The sequence below is a fragment of the Pelodiscus sinensis genome, chromosome 1, assembly GCF_052426305.1.
Source record: "Pelodiscus sinensis isolate ZL-2025 chromosome 1, ASM5242630v1, whole genome shotgun sequence".
Taxonomy (NCBI): domain Eukaryota; kingdom Metazoa; phylum Chordata; order Testudines; family Trionychidae; genus Pelodiscus; species Pelodiscus sinensis.
In genome coordinates this window covers 55,937,581-55,959,292 of record NC_143052.1, presented here as the reverse complement: position 1 = coordinate 55,959,292, position 21,712 = coordinate 55,937,581, and the positions used below count along the sequence as shown (strand labels likewise).

Below are 21,712 nucleotides of genomic sequence, written 5' to 3'. Positions count from 1 at the left end.
GCTAGGTGGAATAAATGTAAGTAAAGAATCAAATAAATTTAAGTAAATGTTTAGACTGTATTCTAAGAAAGTAAAAATAAGATTTATTAGGGTTAGAATAGTCTCCCAAGACAAGTGGTGGGCATCACAATACTTGGAACATTTAAAACTAAACTGGGCAGAGCACTAGAAAATGTATTCAAAAAAATATAAGGCATGATATAATGGACCAATACATTTTTACTCTATGAATTCCATAGGTATAATTTTGCTCTGCCATGCAGCTCATGCAAAATGATTGAGGTCAAAGGGGCTGTATTGGTTATAAAACAGTGTAGAATTTCATCCTTTTCAATTTTATAACCAATTTCATAGCTAGTTTTGAGGTGGGTGTAATTTTTCCTTCATTGTGTGTTTGTATTTATCTGTATTGCAGAGAGCCCATGGTTAGGTATTTTACAACCATAATAAACAAGGGTCCTTCTGCAGAAGAGCTTACAGGCTCTGTATGAAAAACAAGTTGGATATAGTAGATTGGAGGAGCACAAGGTAACAATGAGACAGTGCTAATTAGCATAGTAAGCAGTGGGTACTGTACACTACTTGCCATTGGCAAGTATTTTGTAGGCATCACAACAGAGAATTTTAAAGAATTGTTACGAAAGATTTTACAATTGATGGAATTTATTGGAGTGTTGTTGCCACAAAGCAAAACCTACTTCTCCAAGAGCTGTCTCAAAAGTCCCCAGGGAGTAACACAGATAAAGAACACAAAATATTTCTTACTTATAAAATACTATAACATGCCATTTAAAAAAAAGATGAATTTTATTTTCAATGTCAATAAATAAACATACTCTATTGTTGACAGCACAAAGAATCTGATTTTAATAAACCTAAACAGACATCTGGGTTAATATTTATCTCGGAATATATAATTTTACAGCAACATCGTAATGACCATGTATAATTTCTTACTGCTTTCAGTACAAAGGTTTATGAAAAATGTTAGCCATTGTGTGATCAGACTTTTAGAAAACTGTCTGGGCAATACACAAATAAGAATGAGCATTTGGAACAAGTGAATGTTACTGTGTTATTAGTCACCATATTTCTTGTGTAAAAAACAAAACACGTTTAACGCATATTATGTGACTGTTACACCTCCTGATACTGAACCATTTTGATATTTTCTTATGTAACAGTCAGGTTGCATCAGCTGAAACTGGGGTATATAACTGAGTGTCATCGCCATACTTTTCGCAGCTGAGCCCATAGTATCTTACTTTCTCTCCCACTAGTCTCATGTAGATATTGAAGAGAGTTATATGGATCTCTGCAGGATTTCATAAGTGAGAGCTGTCAGGGAGTTACTATGGGAGTCAGCAGTTACCCTTCACACCTTTGAGAGTTCAGTTGGAGAGGAATGATTAGAGCTACTGTATTGTTGGGTCATCTATTTCTGCTCTGTAATGTAGTTGTGTTAGCAGTACCTTACAAAGATCCAGCATAAAGACCTTCCCTGTACCCAGGACACCCAAAAGTCATCTTTTACTGCCACTAGAGCCATCTTTGCATTGTGCCCTGGTTCAAATCCTGACTTTGAGGAATCCAGGATTCTGGCTTATTAAGCATGTTGTTGAAGTTTTGTGATTGCTACTTTCTCATACCCACATTGCAATCGACAATGAAAAGTCTCAGAGGGGTAGCAGTGTTAGTCTGTATCTGCAAAAACAATGAGGAGTTATGTGGCACTTTAGAGACCATTAGGGCAAAAGCTTTTGTGGGAAATCCCACTTCATCAGCTGAATTGGAATGGAAGTTGCAGAAGCACGGGTATATATAAGGAAGAAGTTGCTTGTGTTAATGAAGCTAATCAACTCAGGATGGAAGTGAATCACTCACAACATCTGGTGTGGAAATGTGAATATCCAGAGAGGGGAAATTGCCTTTGTGATGCATTAACTAGTTGAGATCCTTATCCAATCTTAAACTGATAGGCTACGTCTACACTGGCCCCTTCTTTGGAAGAGGCATGCTAATTTTGAAAGTGGGAATAGGGAAATCTGCGGGGGATTTAAATATCCCCTGTGGGATTTAAGTAAACATGTCCGCTGCTTTTTTTCCGGCTTGGGGAAAAGCCGGAAAAAAGCGTCTAGACTGGCCCGAGCCTCTGGAATAAAGCCCTATTCCGGAGGATCTCTTATTCCTACTTCAAAGGGCTTTATTCCGGAATAGGGCTTTATTCCGGAGGATCGGGCCAGTCTAGACGCTTTTTTCCGGCTTTTCCCCAAGCCGGAAAAAAAGCGGCGGACATGTTTATTTAAATCCCGCGGGGCATATTTAAATCCCCCGTGGATTTCCCTATTCCCACTTTCAAAATTAGCATGCCCCTTCCGAAGAAGGGGCCAGTGTAGACGTAGCCATAGTGTTGAATTTGCAAATGAATTCCAGTTCAGTAATCAGATTTTGAAATTCTTCTGTAGAAGGATGGCTACTTTCAAATCCATTATTGAATACCCAGGGAGGTTAAAGTGTTCCCCTACAGTTTTATGTGTTACTATTCCTGATGTCTGATTTGTGTCCATTTCTCCTTTGGCGTAGAGACTGTCCACTTTGGTCAACATACATAGCAGAGGGGCATTGCTGGCACTTGATGGCATATATCACAGACATACTTGATGGTGTGGTTTATGTGGTTAGTCCTGTGACAGTCTCACAGGCATAGATGTGTGGACAGAGTTGGCAACAAGATAGGTTTCTGGGTAAATGTTTTTGTAGTACATTGTGTGGCTGCTGGTAAGTATTTGTTTCAGGTTGGGGGGCTGTCTGTAGGCAAAGATTGGCCTGTTTCCCAAGGTCTGTGAGAGTGATGGATTGTTTTCCAGAATTGGTTGTAGATTGTCAATGATGCGCTGGAGGGCTTTAAGCTGGGAGCTGTATGTGATGACCAGTGGTTTTTGCTTTTACAAAGCTTGGTCCTACAATGGAGTGAATTGCATTTCTGACGGCAATTTTGACTTACAATGCTATTTTTAGAAGATAGTTGTGTCATAAGTCTGAGGGCTGCCTGTCTAGTATTTTGTGTGGTAAAGAACTTGCTTTATTTTAATGAAGACTTAGTATCCTAAAAATTGGAAATGACACAGGCTCAATTCTAGAGTTTGTCCCCTTTGCAATGCTCCACCACTGCAAAGGGGAAGGAAATCTGGGGAGTTTCTCTAGTTGAGAATTCCACATTCCTTCAGCATAGAGGGAATGCATATTTGGTACAGAATTGGTGTAACAGCTCAATATCACCACTTCTAAACCTCCACAGTGGGGAGGCATGCCCCCAACTGAAATGGAGCATGAAGAGAAGCTGACTAATGACAGGGGATAAAGTAGCTCCCAGATGGTCCCTGCCCTGGGCACAGCTGGGCAAAGAAGCAGTTTAAGGAGCCACAACAGTCCTTGCATAGTTTTAGAGCTGCTTAAACTACTCCCACTGGATTATAGCCCTCGGAACCACTGTGTCAACCAAAGATTAGTAGAATCAACAGCACTGTATATATCACAAGAGGAAGTTCACCATTTTTCTGATCCCTGTATCTCTTTGGAGTAGGTTCTAGATTGAGCCTAAGAATTTGAAAGTCACTGGTCCAGTTTCCGGCTCAGTACAGTCACACAATCACATCTAAAAGGCTTTTATTTTTTTTACAATGATAAATACATTATTCTCTTTAGATGCTACCTCACCCCCTCTTAGCCACAACCTTTAAACTCTTATGCCATTAATTTGCTATGAGAAACACTAGGGGTGCGTCTAGACTGGCAAGATGAATTTGTGCAAGAGCACTGACTTTGTAATGTACAAAATCAGTGCTTCTCACGCAAATACTTTCACGCTCCCGCTCGGGAAAAAGCCCTCTTGCGCAAGAATACTTGCTCAAGAGGGCCAGTGTAGACAAGGAAGAACTGTTTTGCGCAAAAAAGTCCCGATGGCTAAAATTGCGATCGGAGCTTTCTTGTGCAAAATTGCGTCTAGACTGGCCATGGATGCTTTTGTGCAAAAGCACTTTTTGCGCAAAAGCATCTGTGCCAATCTAGATGCACTTTTGCGGAAATACTTTTAATGGAAAAACTTTTCTGTTAAAAGTATTTCCGTAAAATCATGCCAGTCTAGACTCAGCCAAACCGTAGCTGTTAATATGCTTTCCACTTGCTAAGCAGTTTTCCAAGTGTAGTCTTGGAAAAAGTATTTGGCCTGGTTAAATTACAGGCACAAAAGGTTCCCTTGAAAAGAAAACAAAATAAATTTAGATTAAATCCCCTCTCCCCCACAAATCTAACTGTTTAGGGTTTTTTTTTCAAACTATCTATTAAAAAAGGATACCTCTAAACCCTTTCAGTAAAGCTGTATTTATTGCAACTGCTCGAAACTATATTTAAGCTGTTTGAAAGAACCTTTATTTGCAAGCAATTGATGATGCTCCTTCTGCATAAGAATTAACTTGTACACTTCAGAGAGTGCCAGCAGCTGCATCAGGCTAATGTTCACAAAATTTTAATACCAAAAAAGATTTAACTGATGACTTCTAGTTACCAGGGTTACGGAATGACTTTCAACAATATTAACTCCAGCTATTCATTGCAGTTTTATAAAGGATGAACTGCAATATGAGAAAGTATTACCTTAGCCCATGTTGAGGAGACATGCTAAAATTTGTGGGTAAAATGCTTGTGGAATACTTTTTTCAACTTTTATTTCTTTTAAGTAAAATGTTCATATTTCTTCTGAGAGATAAAGTTCCCCTGGAAGTTTTTCTATACATGTGAGCCATGTTAGATGGAAAATGTGTTCCTCATACAACTCCAAAATCAATTCAAGTTTGTAATCAACAAGTCAAAAATAGCCATCCTGCTTTTAAAATATGCTATCTGGGCCACATTTTCCTGGCTCTTATATAAGTGCGTGGAGTGAGAAGCGGGCAAGGGAACTCCGTGATCTTACACAATAAGAAAAGATCCAGGTATAGCTGCATTCCTTGCATTTAAGGGATCAATGGAATTGTTCTTGTCTCTGGGGATGCCACCTCCATGACAACTTATGGACTGGAGGGCTAACAGCTCGCCAGGCCCCTGGACAAGTCAGGTAGGGGACCTGCTTGGTGTCCCCAGAAGGGGTGAGGGTGAGTCTAGACAGTCCTTAGCATTGCTGGGAGCTCTTGGTGCTACCCACAGCATGCTGTGCAGCGCTCCGGCAGCAATTGAAAGGGCCCGGGGCTCCAGCTGCTGTTACTGTTTCCATAGCGGTGGCAGCAGACAGGAGCTCCAGGCCCTTTTGTATCACTGGTCCCTGGGGCAATTGCCCCATTTACCCCTTTCCCCATCAGCAGGTCTGGCTATGGAACAAAATGGGCAAGAAGCTAAATCTCACAAAGAGGTGGTTTGTAACTTCCCGGCTTCAGAGGACCTGGGTAGGAATGCAGGACTGTGCCTAAATAGTTAGAGCCCTGCAAGTCAGTGGGTATTTGCTTTATATTCATGGTTATCCCATCCACGGATGTGGATGCAGATATCTACTGCTCATTTTTGTATATATGGATGCAGATACAAATTTGTAAATAACACAACTGAGCCTTGTAACAACTACAGTAGAATCTCAGAGTAACAAATACCAGAGCAACAAAGTGACTGATCGATCACATTCCTCATTGTGAACCGGAAATATACAGCAGCAGAGACAGAACAGTACCGTATTAAACCTAAGCTACTAATAATTAAATAATAATGTTGAGATGGAGATTCACAAATTGACAGTAACAAACTATAATAATAAGAATTCAAAATGTAGTAAATGTTTATAATCACTGTTTTCTTTTATTACTGGTATATCAAGGATTGTTCCTCCTTCTGTAGGTGATGTGAGCACTGAAATAACCAACATTAAACAAATTAGACTTTACTTTTTTCGTAATAACTAAAATGTTGGTGAATTAAAATATTGTATTGGAATATAAATAATATAGCCTATACAGTGACACTACTAAGTTTGGCCTGATCTCTGTTCTAAATGGCAATTTTGAGTGTGTAAGAATTCAAGAGCAGGCCCTTAATTTGAGATGTATGTAAGAGAGAAAAGGTTACAAAATGTGTATATCCCATCTGTAGCTTTTCTAGAAAGGTTATATTTAAAAGTATGAGGTCTTATTGCATTTTGAAATTTTTAAAAACATAATCTCAAGCTATTCTAATTTATTTGGTTATTTGGGAAGGAATTAGACAAACATGGAGTAAAAATAACCTCTGCATTAAAATAACATCATTATTTCCACTATTGTTTCTCAGTTAATTTCATGTTTTCTTGGTACAAACTGAAAATTCAAGACATTTTCATGTCATTTATTGTCATTAAAAACAATTCATTAGATTTTATTGATGATTTTAATTTTGAGATTATTTCTACAAATTTACATCACTTTAAAATGAAAGTATATTTCCCACAATCTCATTAAATGTTTTTAGTTACAAGAAACTTTAAGAATTGTTAAGACCTAGTTTTCTTCTGTAAATATCTGTTCAGTAATCTTTCAATTGTGGTTTCATAGCTTCATTGAGACATCAAATAAGTTTCAGCAGGCTTTAGCCATTTCCATTAAACTGACAAGCATTTAGAGAAAACAAACTTTTAAAGTAACTGGAACACGTATTGTCCTGTAATCATTATGTCCTGTATTCTCCTTTTGTATTACCATCTCATCACTTCCCTCTCTATAGCTGTTGATGGCTGAAACATTTAGTTCTGTTTATTTTCTATTTCCTGTATAATTACACTGTAATCAGGAAGTTTAGTAGTAGAACTTTGTCATGAAAGAGAACCCCAAGATCACCACCTCGTACAATATACAGAATGTATCCTATAAATTCTGTAAGTGTTGCTTTTCTATCCTACCTGCTGTTCATTTATGTTTCAACTAGCACATTTACACAGTGTTGGTCAGATCCTTAAGGAGGGGCTCAAGGTAGGATGTTAGAGATATGGGGTAAGGAGAGGCTCTGGGCAGGGGATTGTGTGTGTGGGGGGGCCTTTTTGAATCATATCCACAATATTTTAAAATGATATAAATTGAAAGATTCAAAGAAAGGAAAATGATTTAGTTTAGTTTAGAAATATTCCCATTTATGGTAGTCATTGCTGATTAGAAATGTAAGCTTTTGCATCCTGTATTTTATAAACTTTCTTTCCTGGAAATAGAAAATGATTGAATGTTACAAGGTTTGATTATATTGAGATGTGACATAATTTCTCCTCATAAAGGACACTAGACAGGAAAAAAAGAGAAATGCCTACCGGTATTTGTGGAGAAAGGGTGGTTACCCACTTTAGCCAAATATTTTTTTCTGGATCTTGTATGAATGATGTTTTGATTTGAGTAATCATTCTCTGCCTGATGGTAGTGGATGCATTTACTTAAGACTTCTGAGGCCTAAGTTAAAACAGCCTAAAATACATTAGACAGTACTCTTTCTGAAAACTGAAACAGAAAAAAAATCCTTTTATACATCAACATTTCGCTAGAAATGAATGTATCAGCTAAAAATGTACAAGATAATGACTTATTTGGAAATAAATTAATCTCAGCATCAAATATTGCAGAATTTACTTGTTATGAAATACACCCATTCTGCTCACACACTACACAGTGCAGGATTGGAACCTAAATAGGATCTGCAGAAGTAAAGAGCTGCAAGAGAGTTCGCATGAAATCCTGGCCCCATGAAGTTAAAGGTAAAATTCCCATAGATTTGAATCGAGCCAGGATTTCATTCTTGATTTGCATCAAGTTTGCAAACAGAGGTAGAAAAGATCTTCTGGAGCCAGAGGAAGCCAATAGGAGCTCTGTCAATAGGGAGGTGGGGGGGGGGGGGAGAAAGAATGATGTATCCTGGCCTTTCCATTTGGTAAGAAGTAAATAACTGATAATGCTTGTTTGTGTAAAAATAAAGTAACGTAGGGTAAAAAACAGTACAAACTGCATGAGGCTTTAGGGTCCATATAACACATTCTCATACAGATTCTGGAAAACGAAGGTATTTTGTTTGTGATCTATTCTGACTCATTGTATAACTCATCTTATATACACAAAATTAGCCACATATTTATTTACAAATACAAGATGCCTGGATGAATGTGAAACCAATGTATTTATGAGATCTGGTATATGTACTAATGAATGAATGAACAATTAACTGATTGTTGACCAGGATCTAAACAATAAGTACTGTTCATTAGGTAACAACTTCTATACTTCAAAGTAGAGATGTATGGTAGATATTGCACAATATAAAATTGCTATTATTTATTTGTACACTGAATGGTTGTTTTTTCTGTTTTTCATGTAATTTTAAAATTCTAAGTAAAACATAGGAATAAAGCAAATCTATATCTTCTTTTACAGTGTTCTGTTTCCTGTGGAAAGGGTATAAAGTATCGTGATGTGCATTGTGTGAACAGCATCCACATTAAATTAGAGGAAGAAAACTGTAGACATTTAAAGAAGCCTCGAACCCACAAAGTTTGTAGAACTGTCAGATGTCCTGCATGGAAGGCCAACAGATGGAAGGAGGTAGCTAAAATTTCCTGTAATTATATCCCCCTCTTCCTTCTAAGCAATTCATACAAGGGCATATTAATGCTATGCTGCTTCAATTAAAATACTAGACAGAAGTTGTTCTTATGTGCTATCCACTTAAGAACATAAGAACAGCCATACTGAGTTGGACCACAGGTCCATCTAGCCCAGTGTCCTGTCTTTGACAGTAGCCTATTCCAGGTGCTTGAGAGGGAATGAACAAAATAGGTAATCAGCAAGAGATCGCATCTTCTGTCATCCATTTCCAGATTCTGGCAAACAGAGCCTAGGGACACCATCCCTGCCATTCATGCACCTATCCTTCATGAATTTATCTAGCTCTTTTTGGAACCCAGTTATAGACTTGGCCTTCACAACATTCTCTGGCAAAAGCATTGCAGGTTGATGGTATATTGTGTGAAGAAATACTTACTTTATTTATTTTAAACCGGCTACCTATTAATGTAATTGGGTTACTTCTATGTCTTGTGTTATGAGAAGGAACAAATAACACTTCCTTATTTATTTCTCCACATCAGTCATGATTTTAGGGACCTCTATGATGTTCCCTCTTAGCCATCTCTCTTCCATGCTGAAAAGTCCTAGTCTTATTAATCTCTCCACATAGGGAAGCTGTTCCCTTATAGCTATACTAATTATATCTACAGCTTAAAATGAATTGGCACACTATAAGATCTTGCTTTTATTTGTAAATTATATCACAGAAAATACTGACAAATTTGCAAGTGAAAATTAAAATATATTTGATAATGCCCATCTGCTGCTGATTAATGGTTTGGGGCTCTCATTTCACAGGATAGCCTTTTCTTGAAGAGTAGCTAGCCTAATTTGTAGATTCAAGACCAAATAGTTAAGATAAACATTTACATTCTGTGATCTTTGGAGTTTCACTTATCGGTGTATAATAATGTATTGTGTCATAAGTCATCACTTTAGTAATTTCCTTTTAATGTGCCCTTGCTCTTTAAGGGTAAACTTTTCATAAGTGTCTTAGGGTATGTCTACACTGCCATCCTAGTTCGAACTAGGGTGGCTAATGTAGTCATTTGAACTTGCAAATGAAGCCCAGGACTAAAATATCCCGGGCTTTATTTGCTGCTAGATTAATGTTAATGGAGCAGAACAATCTTTTAAATGCAGGAGATTCTTCAGGATCTTTAGTATGAGCACCACCACTGCATTAAGTTTGCATTGTGCTGCTCATATTGAGAATCTTTTCCATTTATAGAAATAAGTTCTCTTTGTGGAATGCTTCCTGTTTTGCAGGAATATTTCTTGCGCTTGAAAGAAGTTTGTCAGTATCACTCAACTGGCCAACACCAAGGCTATCTGATACAGTTATGGCATGTCTGGATAAAGTGTGAAACACTGTTTGACGTCAATTCTGCAGAATTATGTCCAGACATTCTGGGACGCCAGATAGTATCCAAAAGGGCCCATAAGCCAGAACCCGGCATGAATTACCTTGACTTTGTTCCACCTGATCTTGAATATTAACCCAGGACTTGGAAATGGACGGGAAAACATACACGAGTGCAGGGTCCATGGTATAAGGAAGATGGCTACTAGCAAGCCAGGCTCATACCTCTTTTGGAAAGAAAGGCTAGACATTTCTTGGTGCCTAAGGGTATGTCTACACTAGCCACCCTAGTTCGAACTAGGGTGGCTAATGTAGTCATTCAAACTTGCAAATGAAGCCCAGGACTAAAATATCCCAGGCTTTATTTTCATGTTCCCGGGTGCCATTTTTAAATGCCCGGTAGTTCGGATTCCCTGCCCGCGGCTACACACGGCATGGGCTAGGTAGTCTGAACTAAAGCCCCTAGTTCGGACTAACGTTACTCCTCCTGCAATAGCATACAATAGCATAATAGCATAAATGTGAACAATGGTGGAAAAATAGTAGGAGCTACAGGAAAAAACACATCCTAAAATATGGCTTGATAATTTCGTTCAATGGCTCTTCATGGGATATTTTCATATGTTGATAGAGAATGCTGTATACTGTATTGTACATAGGGTTTAATAACAATTAGGATCTGTTCTAAAATTCCTGCTTGGGAGTTTTCCCTGATTGGCCTTTTTAAAACATATTCTTATGGGGGCTCACAGCAAGAGGTTCCCTATCCTTGCTGTTGCTGGCAGAAGCATGACCAGGCAGCTTGGCAGACACTCTGACTCTGTCTTCAGGTGCTGCCCCTTACAGTTTTCATTGGCTACAGTTCTCGGCCAATGGGCTGCGACCCACAGAGTCAGCACCCGGGAATAAGAACGGAGGCAGTGTGCAGACAAGAGCAGGACAAGGAGCCACTTGTCCCAGGTGAACTTCCCCCATTGACCTCAAAATGTTTACCATAGACACTTGTGTGTCTGTAAGGACACGCTGCTGATCCGTGCACAGTGCATTTCAATCTGCTGCTAGACAGTGGATGTACCACTTCCTCTAAATGTGAAAACTTACTCCTCCAGAGTTGAAGTCTTCCTCCTATTCCAGGAACATTCTTGCATCACAAATACCTAAGGCAGTCAGTTGGAGTACACCAGTCATTTTTGTTAAACACTATACGCTTAATCTATCTGCAAGGACAGGAGCAAGGTTCAGGAGAGCAAAATTGCAAACACTATTAGCTTAGACCATCTGGACTCCTCTGTTCCACCTTTTAGATGGGGGCACTGCTTGTCAGTTGCCTAGAGTGGGATCCACATTGACTCTAACTTGAAGCATTACCTGACAGCAATTGTGTCTGGTCTGCGTGAATTCCATGTCCCATCCTCTATCCCTGTATCTCAGAATCCTTTATATCTGGAATTCTGAACACTGAGACATCTAGAATACTTCTGAATACTTAGGGAGTGGGGAAAACAGGCATGGTAGGGGTAGAGGTCTCTAGGGAGAAATGGAGAGCAGGTGTGGGTTGGGGACTTGGCACAATTCTGTGTCACTGGTGTGCAATGACCTGTGAAGCTGTTAGTAGAGCTCTGCAAAGCTTCAGTTATCCATGGACAATTTTTGCAGATTGCGGATCAGATGCAGATACAATTTTTGGTATCTACGCATTGTTTAAAACTGAGCATCCTCTATTTTACACTACTACGATTTCAACTACATAGGCCTGATCCTGCACAGCCTGTGCATATATGAGTGGCCACTCTTCCCATTGAGACTTACGTTAAACGTGCCATATATCTTTCAGGAGCATGGTCCTTAGTCTGTAGTATTTATTTAAGCTCACCTGCTGAAAGTGTGTTTTTTCTATTGTTATTTGACATTTTCATCCTAAATCTCCTATGACAAAAATGTAGAAAATTGAAGTAAACACCTGAACTATGTTATCAAAAGAAAACAGAAGTGTGTTAGCTGTAATAAGTGCAAAATGTAAAAGGGTAATACTGTATACAAGCCTCTTGGTTCATGAATGACATGCGATAATGGGAATTACACCGTATTTTCGCAGCTACCTTTTTCATATTCTTTCTTTTATGTATGCATGTATTGACTTTAGTGTTCTGTGACCTGTGGAGTGGGCATTCAACAACGGGATGTTTACTGTCGGCTGAAAGGCACTGGTCGAGTGAATGAAGCAGTGTGTAATCGTGATGCTCAACCCCCTAGGCAGAAGCCCTGTTGGTTGCCTGCCTGTGTGCCATACCAGTGGCTAACAGATGAATGGCAAGATGTAAGTATGGACTTTTAAGTACTGCAAAGTAACTGGCCTGCAAATGCGAACAGGCCTGCAGAATTCAAAAGCTCTTTTTCTTTCTAATATAGAACTTGTTTTAGGCAGAGACAATGCAGGAAGTATCAACTTTTATGTAAGTTGTGTGTCCTCAATCTCATGTAAATGGTATCTCTTACTAGAGATTTTAGAAATGTGTGTCTATCTCTCTATCCAGCTGCCTGTGAGTCTATTTGTTCAAGAATTCCTCCTAAATGGTAAAAGCTAGGACCACCAAATGTGGTATGCAACTTCCTCTTATAACTTAAAGCAAGGCCAGGGTTTGGTTGTGCCAAAACCATGGCATTTGCCTGGAATTCGATTGTTTCTCATAATATGGAAAGGGAGGGGTCTGGTAGGAGAGAGTTATGCTGCGGAATGACCACAAGGGGGGCAGAAAGAGGCCAGAGAGGAGGACCGTTACCACTATAATCCCATTGGGCCAACTGGGGGTAGGGATGGAGAAAGGAACAGCTATCTACTACATATTTCAGGCTATGTCTAGGCTGCAGAGATTTTCTGGGATACTTTGAGGTATCCCGGAAAAGCTCTGCTGCGTCCAAGGAACACATCCGCTTTTTCGGAACAGTTTCCAAAAAAGCGGATGTATTCTTTCAGCATCCCTGTATTCCTCTCAGTGAGAGGACTAAGAGATGTTCCAAAAGAGGACTTTTTTTTCTGATTTGGGTCTGTGTAGACAGGCCAAATTTCAGAAAATCCTCTTTCAGAAAAAAAGCGTAAAAAGATATGCAAATTGTGTATCTTTTCCCAACTTTTCTCGGCAGTATATACATAGCCTCTGAGGGTGTGTCTAGACTACTGAGTTTTGTCGACAAAAGTAGACTTTTGTCGACAAAACTATACCTGCGTCTACACTACCGCTGAGTTCTGTCGATATAATGTCGACAGAACTCAGCAGTTTTGTCGACGTTGGTAAACCTCATTTTACGAAGCATAACACCTTCTGTCAACAGAGTTCTGTTGACAGAAGGTGTTATTGCATGTAGGGTTGTGTCTAGACTACAGGGTTTTGTTGACAAAGCAGCTTGCTTTGTCGACAGAACTGAATGTGTCTAGACGCTCTTTGTCGACAGAAGTTTTGTCGACAGATACTGTCGACAAAACTTCTGTCGACAAAAGCCTGTAGTCTAGACATACCCTGAGAGTTTGTCTATGTGTCTGTCTGTCCCGCAGCCAGAGGACATGCACCTCTCCCCTGGCTGTGCCCACTTCAGCGGCAGTGGGCATGGACAGGCACTTCACAACTGGCCCTAAGTTGTTACATTGAGAGAAGACTGGGACAGCCTGCATACTGAACCCTTCCTCGGCAACCCACAGTAGGAAGTTCTACAATGTGAAGATTTGCCTTTAAAAATAAGAAATAAAATAAAACATAGCATGCCAGTTGAAGAAAATCTAAAGGCACAGAACTGTAGATGATTTTGATGTTACAGTAGCCTTAAAAAATGTATGAGTAAAAATATGAAGCAAGTAGTGTAGACAGGGAAAAAAAGCAAGCATAACCATAAAGATGCACAGGGTGCCTACCAGTTATATAATGTTAATTTATAACCTGATCCCCAGGGATGTGGCTTTTTAGAATCAGGCTCCTAGGGGAATGAAGTCCCAAATCTGAGTATGATTATTTTAAAATATGAATGGTGCAATATTTAGAGTATAAAAATATAGTCCTCCTGACTTGCTATTGCTGTACATGCCACAAACCACAGAGAATCCACAGATCACTTGCTGGTGGCTTACAAAGTGCTGGGTTTAGATTACAAGATTCTGGCATATTTTCCCCTGCTAAATCAATTAAAATTACTACTGTCACTTTCTTGTGAAAGCAACTGCAGAGTTTGCCTCAGGGCTACTCTGTGATCAGGAATGGGAGAGCCCGTATGACTGAGAATGGGATGGGAGGTGTTCATGAGACAATCTCTATTAAACTGTGCTCCACAATGTTTGAGAAACTTTGGTTCATAATATGTGGGTAATAGTTATCACTGAACTATTAGGATGTTGGCATAACAGAGGGGAGGAGCCAAGCTCTACACACACAGAACTTCCTCTCAGTTGTAGCTATCAGAGGAAGAATCACAAGAATGTTTTGCACATAATGCATGTGAGTACCTTGCCTGATGATGCTAATGTGAAATGCTAGCTTTATGGGGGAATTGTGCACATGCATACTTACCAGGTCCATCTAGATGAGGTCTGTTTTTCTTTAAGGGAATTATTTATTTATTTTTCATTTTTTTAAAAAAACCCTCTAAAACCTTTTATTTGAACTAAGAATTGAAATAATTTCTATTTTCATTACTTAAAAAATCATTATCTAGCCTCTTTTGTTCTCACATTTCTTCTTTGCCATTTTCCAATCTTTAAGCTTCAGATTCCATATATGGTGTTTTCAGTGATCATCTTCTATCCTTCTGTGTCTCTGCTCCTCATCTGCTCTCTATTTCTTTCATTCTCCCAGCTTCTCGCCACCTTCCAAAAGGCACAGTGTTCTTCTCCTTCTCAGCCCTGGCAAAGACAAATTAAGTAACACTAACTTGACAAAGAAGTCCTAAGACACCCTCTATTAGAGTATTGGGAATGCTATGGTACGGCATTTGGGAGATGAACACATGCACTTTGCTTTGCTGTCTCTTGTTGGTAGCTTATGTCATGTTTGTAAAATTTCTTTGTTGACATTCTCCCTGCCCCTTCTTTCACAATGTTGGCCTTGTTTACACTGGCATGTCATCTCACCAAAACTGCCTTTTGGCAACAAAATTGCGAGAGCGTTTACACTACAATGTGACTTTTGTTGGGGAAAAACACCCAGTGACAAAAAAACCAAAACACGCACAAGAGAATTTTGTTCTTTTCCCTCTTTTTATTGTCGACAAAGTGGACTCTGCTCTTTGTTTTGTTGAGAGATCCGGCTTCCGCCAGTATCCCACAATGCCTTCCCTGATAGTTGTGCTCAATGTTTTATGATCTCTGCTGCCCTGCAGGCAGATGCTCCTCCCCCCTTTCAAAGCTCCAGGGAGTATCTGACAGCTAAGTGGGCTGCTCCATTGGAGAACAAACAAGTAGAATGCTTCTGTTCTGACCTGCACTAGGAACACAGCAACAGGCAGACTGCTGCTGCAGGGGGAGGACTGGAAAGACTGCTGTGACATTCCTCAGCATGGAGAACTCACATAGCTATGAGGGAATCTCAAGAAGCACAATGATCACCTCTGCCTTCCCACAACACTGCACTGCGGGGTGCTCACCCACATTGCTTTGCTCTTATCTGTTGAGAGGATGCCAGCTATGTGGCCAGGAAATATTGACAATTTGAGGCAGAAAAACTGGTTTGGCCAGTTTTCACTTTTGGCAACATTTGCATGTTGACAGCACTTTTGTCGTCAAACCTTCCCAGTGTAGACATAGCCTAAATCCAGTATTAATGGTTACTAATGTAGAGTTTGGATTCATTTTTTCAAAACTTTTATATAACTAAACATTTGCAAGATATTCTATCTCTGAAGACCAAATTACCCAGCCTATGTTAGTTGAATGTTTATTGTTTCTTATCATCCTTTCATACAGAGGAGTCATTTTGATCTTACCCCATATACTGCCCTGCCATTTTCTTCATTTTAATCTCTGGCTCACTTTACATGTAATGCAGGCATGTAATTATACATTCTTATTTTTTCATATAAGTGCTAATATCTGAGCTTTGAGAAGAAAGTGAAAGGTTTGGATGCATCGGGTGTTTGTATTGAAATAGATAACTGGTTTCACAAGATGTTTCTATTTCAAGGTTTAATTTATCCATAGCAGCCATCAAGAGAGATTTGTTCTATAAGGGTATGTCTACACTACCCTCCTAGTTCGAACTAGGAGGGTAATGTATGCATACCGCACTTGCTAATGAAGCCCGGGATTTGAATTTCCCGGGCTTCATTAGCATAAGCGGGGAGCCGCCATTTTTAAATCCCCGCTGCGTCGAACCCCGTGCAGCGCGGCTACACGGGGCTCGAACTAGGTAGTTCGGACTAGGTTCCTAGTCCGAACTACCGTTACTCCTTGTGAAACGAGGTGTACCGGTAGTTCGGAATAGGCACCCTAGTCCGAACTACCTAGTTCGAGCCCCGTGTAGCCGCGCTGCACGGGGTTCGAAGCAGCGGGGATTTAAAAATGGCGGCTCCCCGCTTATGCTAATGAAGCCTGGGAAATTCAAATCCCGGGCTTCATTAGCAAGTGCGGTATGCATACATTACCCCGCTAGTTCGAACAAGCGGGGTAGTGTAGACATACCCTAAATGACTATTTTAAATGGAAATACTGTAATTTGTTTTTGTTGTATTCAGTGCTCAGCATCATGTAGGAAAAAGGAAACACGCCGGAAGGTCAAGTGTGTGGATGAACACAAGATCCAAGTAAATGAAAGTTTCTGCGATCCTGCCACAAAGCCTCCATCAATCAAAAAATGCAGGATCACTCCCTGTAAATATGTTGTTGTTACAGGAGATTTATCACAGGTAAATTAATCATGTTGCTAACCAAATTTCCATTTACCTAGTATATCAGAAAATATTAATATGATTGTTCATTGGTTGTAAAAAATATTTTAAATTTTTTCCACATGGAATCTTCACATCAACCAGGATTTTTTGTTGTGATACCAAGACCACAGTCCTTTCTAGCCATGTTCTACAATTACATCTCTGGGAGGAACAGGGGCCCCGTTTCAGGAAAGCTGGGGGGGGGGACAGCAGCTGTGCAGCTTACTTTTTTTCCCGTTCCCCTGACTATCAGGGAGCGAGGGGAAAGTACTTGGATTCCGTGCATGTCTCTCACTCCTGGCTGGTGAAGAGAGGGGGCAGAGGAGTTATTAAACAAATACAAGGGTACTTTCCCCTTGCTCCCTGATAGTCAGGCTGCTACCCTCCATGTTCTCCCAAAATGGCACCCTTGGGGGGGGGGTACTGATGGGTTGGTATTTTCTGATACCTGGGGGCAGAGGCAAGAGGGGCAGTTGTTAAGCTCTCCAGATCCACCCCCTCCTCCCACTGCTCTTGTACTGCACTGTGGGCCTGGAGTATGGTTGAGTACTGTGATCATTGGAGGGTGCCAGGTCTAGACTCAGTGGGTATGTCTACACTACCCCGCTAGTTCGAACTAGCGGGGGTAATGTAGTCATCCGCAGTTGCAAATGAAGCCCGGGATTTGAATTTTCCGGGCTTCATTTGCATGAAGCCGGCCGGCGCCATTTTTAAATGCCGGCTAGTTCGGACTCCGTGCCGCGCGGCTACACGCGGCACGGACTAGCTAGTTCGGATTAGGCTTCTAATCCGAACTAGCTGTACACCTCGTTCCACACTATCTAGTTCCGAACTAGCTAGTCCTTGCTGCGTGTAGCCGCACGGCACGGAGTCCGAACTAGCCGGCATTTAAAAATGGCGCCGGCCGGCTTCATGCAAATGAAGCCCGGGAAATTCAAATCCCGGGCTTCATTTGCAACTGCGGATGACTACATTACCCCCGCTAATTCGAACTAGCGGGGTAGTGTAGACATACCCTCAGTTTCTCATCATCTTTATGTGACACTTCTCTGGAGTAGAGTTCAGGGGGTAAAGAAATAGGAGGATCTGTGATGGAGTTAAGTGGCATCAGCAGGAAGATAAGGAAGCTTTTTCCCTCCCATCAATTTACTCCTCCTTGTTTGCAGCAGCCACTTTGTTTTAGAGATTTTTGCCATGAATTTTGCCAAAAACTCCTCATTGTTTTTGCTGAGACAGACTAACATGGCTACCTCTTTGAATGTTTTTTGTTATTTATTTCAGTGTTCAGCCAACTGTGGGCTTGATTACCGGCAAAGGATCACATACTGTGCGGGAATCCACACTATTCGGAATAATCATGCCTATGGTCTTCGCTTGGTACCATACCGAGATTGCCCAATAATACCTTCCCCACAAATGTATAAGTGCAACATCAGGGGGTGTTTACAAGCAGCTACTTGGAAGGTGGGGAAGTGGAGCAAAGTGAGTATAAATGTGCAAGCAAAAACTTTACAGTCTCCTCAAACACAAACTTTTTCAAAATGAATATATTGGCAATGGTCATGATTTGTTTTCTTCTGAACATCTGGTTGCTATCTTTGTGTAGTGCTCAGTAGCCTGTGGCGTGGGAATAAAGGAAAGAAGAGTAGAATGCCTGACTGAAAATGGGTTATCCAGTAGCTTGTGCCTGTCACGTTTAAAACCAGCAGAAAGAAAGATCTGCCATGCAAAAGAATGTAAGTAATCGACATAGATGATTATGTAGTGGACTAAATGCTTTCTTGCTGTATTTATCTAAATATGGTAAAATAAATTATCTTTGCAACACAATTATAGCTGCTGAAATTCAGTTCTTAGTTCATGAAATATTGATATGGTTCAATCATTCATTTTTAAGGTGAAGCTTTCACCAGCTGCAAAGAAATCCAGATTAAAAAGGGGATTAGAAAGGATGGTGAATATTTACTTAACGTTAAAGGAAGATTGATAAAGGTACTATTAACATTTCTATTGCAAGGGATGGGTTGTAAAACAAAACTGTCATTATATAATAATAAGGGTTATATTTTCGGTTGTAGATTTATTGTTCAGGGATGCAGTTTGAGAATCCCAGAGAATATTTAACCCTGGTTAAAGGTGAAGCAGACAACTTTTCTGAAGTATATGGATACAGGTATAACAAACTTGTTTTTAAAGTCTTACTTTATGAAATGTTATCAGCATTTTGAAACTATAAATCTAAGTTTTCCTTTATGGTAACACATACACAGAAATATATTTTGGGCCCAATGTTTAACGGGGTAGACATACAAATATACATCACTAACGTACATATTCTTTCCTACCAAAATTATGTGTAACTGCACTAATTGACTATACCGATCATCTTTTATTATTTCAATGGAAATGGTTATAGCAGTGCTGCAGTTGGCCCAACTGTAGAAAGATTCTACTGTTTAATATTTGTTGTAAGATATTCTGTTTCTAATATAAAATGTGTTGATTATTTTTCAGTATGATGCTACTTTAAAAAATGTAGCAAAATAGAAACCAAACTATTGTATTTCAGGTTACAAAATCCATATGTGTGTCCTTTTAATGGAAGTAGAAGGCAAGACTGTGCATGCAGAAATGACTACCTTGCAGCTGGACGCACTATTTTTAGCAAAATAAGAATTGATATAATCTCTTTTCAAATTAAAAGTAAGTGTTTATATATTATTACTGTAGAAATCTATGTATTATGACCTTTCTGTTGGAATTGTAAATGATAGTAACTACTATAAATGGAAATTTAGGGCCTGATTGTGCTATTTCTACACAAACAATACTCTTAATTTCAATGGCAATTCCATGAATGAATCACAGAAATTCACAAGTTCAAACCTTAAGCTTTTATGAGTGTCTCCTAACTTTAATACACATGCATAATCTATATGTGTGTGTTTCTCAAGGGCAGAACTAAGGCTTTTCCTACAGCAGATTACATGAATATATTTTCCAAATCAAGAGATATGTTCAAGGGGCTGTCGAGGCACAAGATTTCTGTTTTTGATAAATTGGTGATGATCTTGAACAAAAGGATGATGAGAAAGGAAGTAGGAGGATGAATCACTGTATATTAGTACTTTTCATTAAAACTATTAACTCTAGCCCTAAATTTGGAGATATGGGGGGGAGAGGAAGTGTGGTGTGTGGTTTATTGTTATTTTTTAATGAATGTGTCAGGTTATATGCATTCATATGGCATCAACACTTTAAAGAATACCCAAATTTACTGGAATTTTAGAATGTAAAAGGTCTATGAAACTCCTACAAAAATCAAACAATTGTATTTGTTCTCCCATTACAGAACATTTTTTTAAAATTTAAAATAATCTCTATTTTCAGCACAATTTATAAATATTAAGATCAGATAGAACCAAAAGATAATTTAGTTTGTTCTCCTGGATATCACATACCAATTTTGCCCTGCCTTCCCCTTTTTAGAACCCAATGAGTTGTTTGACTAAAGCCTATCTTCCAGAAAGGCATGTAGCCAATGGACAGGGGCCTACTGTGCTTCTAAGTGTGTTTCATTTTATAATTTAGTGGGAATATTTTCATTAATCAAATATGTTATTTCTCAATTTGTAGGCCTTGGGTACTAGGAATTATTTGAGGGAAATTCTATGATCTGTGTTGTATAGGAGGACAGACTTTGGAATCTATGAATCTGTGAAACAACATTGTTACTATAACATTGATTTAATTAAATAAGCCAATTAAATTTTACATGGAAACAGTTTACTGCAGTAATATTTTTGCTTCTTTGTGCATATTGCAACCATTCCAGTGCCAAATACTTGTCATATCTGTTTACAGCTACAGACCTTCTGTTTGCTCAGACGATATTTGGGAGGGCTGTTCCTTTTGCTACAGCTGGAGATTGCTATAGTGCTGCCAGATGCCCACAGGTATTTATAATTTTTTTATTAAATGAACACTTAAGAAAAACTCCATTTTATTAAAGCTCTCCACTGGGAGATGCAATAGGCTCTGATGTACGCTCAATAGGCTGTATACAAATATGCAACCATAATTACTAATTTCTTTCTCTCTTCTCTTCTGTTCCATTGCCCCTTACATTTGCTCCCTTACATTTGCTCCCTTACATTTGCTCCCTGAAATTGTTTTCCCGACAGTTGTCTCCTTTGTTGACCCTCATGTTCCTGTTCCATGTATAATACCCAATCCTCTATTGCTCTCTTGTGTTCCTGCCTCCTGCACTGCTGTTCTGTTATGAAGTACTCCTTAAATTTTTACGTGTCTTTCTAATGTCCTCCTACTCCCTCTTTCCAACCCTTATCCCTTGCTGTTGCCCCAGTACATTTCTCTTTTCCTCTCCATTACTTTTCTTCTCCTCTTCTTTAGATCCCTTTTGGGAAGGCAGTATCAGCCAACTCTTGTTCTCCCTGTATTTTCTCTTGGTTTCTCTGCTCCTGTGATGCAGATGGCATGAGACATTTATTAACATAAAGTGTGTCAGAGCTGCAAGGCAAAGCTTAAAGATGAGTCAGTCATTGGCCACTCAGCAGCAAAAGAACACTTCCCAGCCTGTGTTGTGAGTTGCATTAATGGTCTATCACTTGAGATTTCCTGAAACATATCGAAATACCTCTGTGGAGAAAGAGAAGATATCTGATAAATGCAGATACAGTGGGGCATCCCAAGACACCAAATATCATCTGCGGTCCTAAGACCAGCAGCAGAATACCATAACCAGAAAATTAAACCAAAAATCAACAAACCAAAAATTCTCACAGGTGCTTCCGAGCACTGGATACTGAAA

General features: G+C 39.5%; 1 protein-coding gene across 5 annotated transcripts in view; it reads left to right on the top strand.

Annotated features, from left to right (window-relative positions):
- ADAMTS20 (ADAM metallopeptidase with thrombospondin type 1 motif 20) overlaps nt 1-21,712 on the top strand; it is a 192,368-nt gene that overhangs the window by 163,147 nt on the left and 7,509 nt on the right. For all 5 annotated transcript variants that reach the window (XM_075930234.2, XM_075930240.2, XM_075930230.2 and 2 more), the window contains 9 exons: nt 8,421-8,588; nt 12,119-12,292; nt 16,687-16,857; nt 18,163-18,363; nt 18,488-18,617; nt 18,779-18,873; nt 18,960-19,054; nt 19,451-19,584; nt 20,746-20,837. In XM_075930234.2, the coding sequence (XP_075786349.2) occupies nt 8,421-8,588; nt 12,119-12,292; nt 16,687-16,857; nt 18,163-18,363; nt 18,488-18,617; nt 18,779-18,873; nt 18,960-19,054; nt 19,451-19,584; nt 20,746-20,837 (1,260 nt within the window). The remainder of the gene's footprint in view (nt 1-8,420; nt 8,589-12,118; nt 12,293-16,686; nt 16,858-18,162; nt 18,364-18,487; nt 18,618-18,778; nt 18,874-18,959; nt 19,055-19,450; nt 19,585-20,745; nt 20,838-21,712) is intronic.